Source organism: Odontomachus brunneus, unplaced genomic scaffold (genome assembly GCF_010583005.1).
Source record: "Odontomachus brunneus isolate Ranch 3 - 2012 unplaced genomic scaffold, Obru_v1 Obru_scaffold_053, whole genome shotgun sequence".
Classification (NCBI taxonomy): Eukaryota; Metazoa; Arthropoda; class Insecta; order Hymenoptera; family Formicidae; genus Odontomachus; species Odontomachus brunneus.
Genome location: NW_022639503.1, coordinates 1,275,424 through 1,283,062, shown reverse-complemented (window position 1 = coordinate 1,283,062; position 7,639 = coordinate 1,275,424). Strand labels below are relative to the sequence as shown.

Here is a 7,639-nt window from a genome sequence, read left to right as displayed (position 1 = left end):
TATATATATATATATATATATATATATATATATATATATATATATATATATATATATTCTAAATTGATATAAAATTATTGATTTACAGATGAGCCGAGCTGTGAAGCGACTTCAGACACCGCATCGATTATTATTGACCGGCAGCCCGATGCAGAATTCATTGAAGGAATTATGGTCCTTGTTTGACTTTATTTTACCCGGTAAACTCGGTACTCTATCCGTGTTCTTGGAACATTGTGCGGCACCGATCATGCGCGGTGGTTATACCAATGCGACACCATTACAGGAAGCTACAGCCTTGCAGGTAGCTACTATGTTAAAGAATACCATTACTCCATACATGCTCAGAAGAACGAAAACTGACGTAAATCATCATCTCAGACTTCCTGAGAAGAACGAGCAGGTATTATCCTCTTTTTCTTATCTGTCCTGACATATACTTTTGTCCTGGAATATTAATATTTATTTTTCTGGCCTTTGATGTCTCCATAGTTCTTTCAATTTCAAAAAGGAGAGAAAAAACCTTTTTCTGTTAAAATAAAAAATATTTCTCTTCTATTCCGACCTTTGATCAAATATGATAAGTCAGAGTTTTGTTCAGGTCATCGTTTTTGAAGTTCTTTTTGACAAAGTGACATGGAAATAGAGTAAATTTGTTTGCTTGAATAAGTTTTGTGCTTCAAAATTGTAAAGAGAATCAAGATGTTCCATCCATTTTGGAAAGACATTTATATAAATTTAGATTTGCGTGTATATATAATTGTGTCTTGGCTTGTATGATCTTCTCATCTACATATTATATTTAATCAATACATAAACATGCTTTACCTTTATATGCATATTTTAATTTATTATAAATGCAAATAAATTTGTGGATTTTTTAGGTGTTATTTTGCAGCTTAACCAATGAACAGAAGAAGTTATATAAAGAATATCTATGCTCCGAGGATGTATCCTTCATTTTGGGTGAGAAAAATCATCACAAAAGTAAAAGATATAAGGCGAGGTTTTTTATCGCGTTGTCGGCGTTACGAAAAATATGCAATCATCCTGATTTGTTCCTGTACACAAAACAATTCGTAAGACCACCATAATAATGAATTAATTAATTAAAAAAGCATTTGGGTATATTAATAAATAATTATTGTTTGTATATTTTGAAGGATTCGGAGGAAGATATTGACTTATCCGAAGAATTATTGGAGAAGTTCGGTTACTGGAAACGAGCTGGGAAAACGACCGTTGTCCGCTCTCTTTTAAAAATTTGGCAGAAGCAAGGGCATAGAGTGTTACTTTTCACTCAAGGAAAGCAGGTATACGACTATAGATATAAACTTTGCATTTTTTAACATATATCACGTTTTTAACACAACATCTTGTATATTCTTTTATTGTTGTATATTCTACTATCTAAAAAAAAAATATATATATATATATATATAACTCTATTAATAGAAATATAAATATTTCTTTTTACAGATGATGTATATTTTAGAATCTTTATTAGTACGTGAAGGATATACCTATTTGAAACTAGATGGTGCGACAGCGATGTCTCAGCGACAGCAAATGATACAAACGTTTAACAATGTATGCGTTTAGTGGTTTTTTATCAAAAATGTTACTTCTTAAACAAATTGAAAGTGTATTCTCAACATATATTTGTGTGTGTAGAGCCCTTCATACTTTATCTTCTTGCTGACAACGCGCGTAGGAGGTTTAGGATTGAATTTGACCGGTGCGAATCGTGTGATTATCTATGATCCTGACTGGAATCCGGCGATAGACGCTCAAGCGAGAGCACGCGCCTGGAGAATAGGCCAGAATAAACAAGTTACCATATATAGATTAATCACTGCCGGCACTATTGAAGAGAAGGTATTAATAAAATCAAAATGACAGTTAGTAGTGATAATAATAAACAATAATAAAGATAAATTATAAAATTAAAGTTATAACAAATATGGTAAAGTCCGTTTACATAAGATAGCGATGCCAATATAAAATATAGCAATATCTTATATAATTTATGCAACGCTATTTTATAGATGTACCATAGGCAGATCTTCAAGCTGTTGCTGTCGGATAAAGTTCTCGACGAACCTCGTCAACGTAAACTGTTCAAGACATCGGATCTGGTGGAGCTGTTTAATCTAAACGAGCCAATAAATGGTGAGGCTTCTGAATCCGATCGTTTGTTCAAAGAATCCAAATCGGTACTCGCAAGTAAATTTCCTCTCACCAAAATCGAGAAGATGAGAAAACTAGCTTCAGCCCTCAGCAAGAAAATAAGTGCGGCAAATATTGTTAAATCTACATGCAATGAAGATGAGAAAACAAGCGATCATGAGCACAAACATAATGGTGAAAATAATAACTTGAGATGTAATGAAGCTCACGTTGTGGAAAACCACTTATCCGAGAATCAAACGTTATGCTCTCAGCCAATTAGTGTGCAGGAATCTCCGAGCAAAGATGAGAATTTGATCGCTGCTTCGAATGTCAGGAGAAATGGCAATGCAAAGGATAACGATATATCTAAGGACGATTCCGAGTTGAATGTAGCCCTATTGAATACCGCAAAGGACAGTGTCATAGAAAAAGAGAAAACTGGGTCTGTTTTGAGTGACGACAAAGTCGAGTCGCTGCACGCGCGTAAACGCAAGAAAAGCAAAAAGAAGAAAAGAGAAAACCAAATCTCTGCGATGTTCGAGGGTGAACGTGTTTCTTGTCTAATTGGTCGTCGTCTGGGTCATTCTGACGAAAGAGAAAAATCCGTGTTGACCACTGACGATGACTACGTATTGAGAAAGCTATTCGCCAAATCAAGTAATTATTATTTTAATGTAGTATTAAAAAATAGTATTTAAAGAAGTTTAGCTTTTTTAAATCAGTATTATGTATATATTAATTTATTGATGCAAAGAGATGTTCATTTTATTAGATTACGTTATTGATTTAAATTACGTTTCTAACTATTTCGCATTTGTTTCAGCTGTCAGCTCAGCATTTGGACACGAAGCAGTATTATCAAATGCGCGTTATAACAGTGACAACGAAAACACGATGCAACGTTTCGCACGTGAATCAGCACAAGAAAGCATGGATTATGTGCGTCAATCCGGAAGGATGTGCTGGAGACCAGCGTAATTCAAACTTCTCTAACAAGAAACTTTAGATATATCTTCTATATTTTTCTTTTTTTTCGTAAACTTTATTTATATAGAATTATATGTTTCGTGACTTTTACATCGCAAATAAGGCTGTGGAGAAACTACATGTAGTTTTGAATAAGAAATTTGTATATTTTTTTTATTTTTTTAAATAACGTATATCTCGTTTGTATTTTACGCGTATGTATAAGTGCGTGTATTGTACAATATAATAATATCCATCGTTTTGTTAATAAACAGTTTTTTGCAACGCAACAATATGCGATGCTATATCGCTCCTCGTATAAATATTTATTATACATATTAAATTATCGATTCGTACATAAGAATTTTACATAATACATATTAGGTGTAACATATATAATTTATAGTAAGTCGGTTTTTCAATGTATCTCCTGAGAATTTAAAGCAAATTTATCAAGCGATATTTTAGTAATTAAGGTTCATGGCCCTTCGCATTGTCTCTTTTTTTTATTGACGTCAGAAACGAAAAAATGCATACTAAAAATTCTTGCGAAATACGTTAAAATAAAAACATGTATCTATAAAGTAACATTTGCAATTAATTAAACAAATTTGTAAGATATTCCGTAACAATCAATAATTTGTCGTAAATTAACGTGACATAGAATTTATCTTCTTAACCTATTTCTTCGCCCATTTCTATTCAGATTAATTTAGAATAAATTATTGATTTAAAATAAATTATTGATTGAGAGCAAAAGGGGAGTGCACGGAATATCTTAAAAATTTGTTTAATCGATTGGGCAAGGGTTACTTTATAGATATATATTTTTATTTCAATGTATTTCGCAAGAATTTTTAGCATGCATTTTTTCTAATGTCATTAAAAAGAGATAGACAATGCGAGGGGCCAGGAGCCTTAAAAATTTACAATCACAAACACAAAGGATTTCTGGAATTTGAAATGTTTACAAACTTGAAGATCTTTACAAGTTACGATGAAAGTTCTTTTACTATCAATTCCTTTCACAATTGTATCCATTAAAAAAAATGCAACTGCATGAATCTTTCAAAAAAAGACAAGAAATCAATTTTTCTTTAATAGGAAAGTACCAGTTTTTCTATTTATTTTATATTGTATAAAGAACAAAAGAAAACAAAAAAAGCATATCCGAATGTATGTACGCTACAACAAAAGTCGTTAGAATTGTGCTAGTGTTTTAAAAATGTCTCAAGATCAGGCCCAGACTTACCCAACGGATCTATGGGAAACATAATATAATCTCCAACAAATGTTGGCGTTAGTAAGCGATTCAAGATTGTATCGCGCCATTCAGGGTTTTCTCTATACAAATCTCTGTACTGATCTGAAGAAATAACTATACCTTCGCATTTAGTTGCATATTCTAGGATGTACCTGCAACAAGGAGGAAAATTAGCTTCCACTCATTTTTCCATCGCTCTGAGATATGCTTCGATTATGTGAAATTGAATCTGAAGTTATTTTTAATTAGTGATACATAAGTGCGATGTTTTTCTTTTTGTTATGTGAAATGATTATAATTTCAAATATCACCGATCGTCATAAGGCGTAATCTGTTTGCCGGCGATATTGCGACTTGGTGTAAAGACAACTATGCCCTTTGTATACATTTCTTCGAGAAGTTGGTATCTTTTTGCCCGAACGTGTTGTGGTAAAAAAACTTTTACAACGTGGCCTCGCGATTCAAAATAGTTTACCATTAACTTTATGCCTTCTTCCGAAAACTTTTGACCATTCATATGACTGAAACATGAATTATAAGAAAAAGTAAGATTAAAAAAGAGTACAGTATATTAAAACAGTAATTTCTAAAATTGTGTATGAAGTATATTTCACTATAATTATTATATAATTACTATAATTTCACTATAATTATTATATAAAGCTGTGTGTGTGTGTGTGTGTGTGTATGTATGTATGTATTTCTATAATTGTAACTCGCAATTTTATAAATATAATTTTTATTGGTAAAATTATATGAGTGATTTTTTGCCTTGCAAGTTATATATGTATAACAAGTTGTAAAGATATAAAAAATAGAATCATACGCCATTGCTACATTGCAGCCATCGATGATTATCTCTCTCAGTTTATGTTTTCTATCAGAGTTTTCCTTTTCACTTTTCTTATTTTGATTCTTGCTGATGTATGTACTTGATTGCTTATATGTCTTTTGTCCTTTATGTAACAATTTCCGCCTCATTTCATGTGTATTTAATTTTTTAATTGGTAAATCTTTATGATAGCGCCACTTTTTCCGTTCCTTACGTACAGGACTCTTATCTATTTTTATGTAATCAAGATTTTTCAAGTCTGGTTTTACATCGATAGTAAAGGCGTTCTTTCCTGTCTGGCTATCTTTATATTCTTTAGACTCTTCCTTATTTATATTGGACCTACCCATACATGACCATACTTCCACAACATCATCCTCTGCTCGCAAGTTTGCTAAACAAAAAGAAAATTGTACTATTTTAAGCAGAAAGAAAGAATAGTATTCAATTAAATAAATCTATTTATAAACACTTTTAGAAAAAGAAAAGGAACAAATAGTTACCTATATTTTCTCCATTTATATCCTTTTCTTCTAACGAAGACTTTTGTATGGCTGAGGAAGTAGAAGGTGAATCATCATCTAGTAATATCACACTTGACCTCGTCCTTGGATTTGAAGTCTTCTTCAATTGTCTCGTTTGCTGTCCAAGCAAAGATTGTGATCGTAAAGATGTTCTACGTGTGTTTGGGCTAGATTCAATAATGCAAACTGAATTGTCTGCTGTGTCTTTTTCATTTAATTCGTTTTCACTGTCATTTATAATGATTACACTATTTCGTAGAGACTTTCTAGTGCATATCTTCTTTTTGCATGGTGATTTATATGTGGCATCTTTTTCTTTATTGTTTTCAACAGTATTTAATAGATCCGCAAATTCCTCTAAACTAATTTGTAACACATTAATTTTTAATACAAATCTCTAGGTACAAGTTTTATAGACACCCATTTACCTTTGCTTGAAACTGTTAAATACATTTTTGTTGGAGATGCTTGTGCTTGAGTCATGCTCTTCATTCTTGTAATTTTTTCTTTTTCTCTTCATCTTAAACTGATGATCACTTGCAGAATTATTGTTATTCATTTCTAATTTTCTTGTTATGCAGCCTAATGCTGATTTTGTTATTATATCATTATATATTATAATAAAACACGATGAGCAAATTAGAAAAAATCATTTTTAGTTTTTGATATAAATATATACTTACATCTGCAACCATTTATTTACATTTTTCACACATCAATGTTGCTTTAGTAGACTCGGTAAGTTAGGTTAGGTTAAATCTACAAACAACATAAAAAACCGAGTTTTGATAACACTTATGAGCAACAAATCATACATATATTCTGTATTTTGTATAGATATAGATAAAATAAAAGCCCCTCGATCTAAAATGTTACATCATACTAATAATTATTTATAATCAAGATAGCAAAACAAAAAGAAACAGTAAAACACTAGACTTCTATTTATCTCTTTGTATCGTACAATTTTGATTGTGTTCCGAGAATTTATTTTAATTTAAATAATTATTTTAATTTTATATTAATTAAGAAAATGTTTAATTTTAATAATTCCAGTTATAAACTATAAAATTATTTATCTCGACTTAGAAACATAGCATTTCGCGCATTAAAAGGTGTGTATCTAGTACTACAACCGTTTATTTCTGTAGTTTATACCGCACGTTTGACACGCATACTTTTTTTTCTTCAATTATGCTTTGTAGATATAATTCCTTTAGGCAGTCATATACAAAAACCAAGTAAGGAGCCTTGATCAAAGGACCAGGCAAAGTACAAAGTATAAACAAAGTTAAGTCAGCGGCAAGCGATGCTTGTTTTGTGTTGGGTAAAGAACCTCTGGTACAGTGCTGGCAGTTCGCGATATATTTTCGCGCACGCGCATTGAGCAAACTCTGTGGTAACCTCAGCGCCGTATCTATTTTAAGGTATCATAAGATCCTTCACCTAAAGGAAAATATGAAAGGATTGTAGGAAAAAAAAAAGTTTGTGGAAAGAAACAGAATGCTATTCATAAGTAAAAATAAATATATTTTTTACTTTATATCACTTTATATCACAATATCACTTTATATTAAAATTGCACTTTTTATCACATTTTATTTATTAATATATACTATATATACTTATTATCACATTTTACACAGCTATACTAATTATTATAACTATATTAATTATACTAATTTATTATTATGTCATTTCACTACCTATCTAATCTAACCACTCCCAGGCAAACAACACAGACAGACGGCCGAGTATTTTCTGCATGTCCCTTAAGAACCCCCTATTAGTGCCTAACGCCGTCATTGGAAACTGCTTACGTCGAGCTGCTACGTCACTTCACGCATGCGCACAAGGGCTTCTGTCTATATAGAAAATATC

At 31.4% G+C, this 7,639-nt stretch overlaps 2 protein-coding genes across 11 annotated transcripts in view; one reads left to right on the top strand and one right to left on the bottom strand.

The window, feature by feature from the left end:
* Nucleotides 1-3,431, top strand: part of LOC116845589 (DNA excision repair protein ERCC-6-like) — a 5,976-nt gene extending 2,545 nt beyond the window's left edge. For both annotated transcript variants that reach the window (XM_032818431.1, XM_032818432.1), the window contains exons 9-15: nt 89-403; nt 885-1,079; nt 1,164-1,313; nt 1,480-1,590; nt 1,675-1,878; nt 2,049-2,829; nt 2,996-3,431. In XM_032818431.1, coding sequence (XP_032674322.1) covers nt 89-403; nt 885-1,079; nt 1,164-1,313; nt 1,480-1,590; nt 1,675-1,878; nt 2,049-2,829; nt 2,996-3,150 — 1,911 coding nt within the window. In that variant the 3' untranslated portion in view covers nt 3,151-3,431. The remainder of the gene's footprint in view (nt 1-88; nt 404-884; nt 1,080-1,163; nt 1,314-1,479; nt 1,591-1,674; nt 1,879-2,048; nt 2,830-2,995) is intronic.
* Nucleotides 3,432-4,130: 699 nt separating this feature from the next.
* LOC116845587 lies at nt 4,131-7,110 on the bottom strand. Of its 9 annotated transcripts, none has more exons than XM_032818422.1 (7): nt 6,895-7,110; nt 6,442-6,622; nt 6,187-6,346; nt 5,738-6,120; nt 5,229-5,628; nt 4,714-4,923; nt 4,131-4,554 (listed from the first exon to the last, which is right to left on the bottom strand). In XM_032818422.1, the coding sequence occupies exons 3-7, from the start codon at nt 6,315-6,317 to the stop codon at nt 4,350-4,352; spliced, it is 1,329 nt and encodes a 442-aa protein (XP_032674313.1). In that variant the 5' UTR covers nt 6,318-6,346; nt 6,442-6,622; nt 6,895-7,110; the 3' UTR covers nt 4,131-4,349. The 9 variants fall into 9 exon arrangements, with proteins under 9 accessions (XP_032674313.1, XP_032674318.1, XP_032674314.1 ...); XM_032818427.1 differs by having other exon boundaries at nt 6,187-6,284; nt 6,442-6,517; XM_032818423.1 differs by having other exon boundaries at nt 6,937-7,110.
* Between the last annotated feature and the right edge of the window lie 529 nt (nt 7,111-7,639).

Excerpts from the sequence above, each read along its gene's own strand:
- LOC116845587 (XM_032818422.1), bottom strand. The coding sequence starts at position 6,317 with ATGAATAACAATAATTCTGCAAGTGATCATCAGTTTAAGATGAAGAGA. Across the intron at positions 6,121-6,186 it reads TTTAACAGTTTCAAGCAAAG|TTTAGAGGAATTTGCGGATC; the intron begins GTAAATGGGTGT and ends GTTACAAATTAG. Across the intron at positions 4,924-5,228 it reads GGCTGCAATGTAGCAATGGC|TCATATGAATGGTCAAAAGT; the intron begins GTATGATTCTAT and ends TTCATGTTTCAG.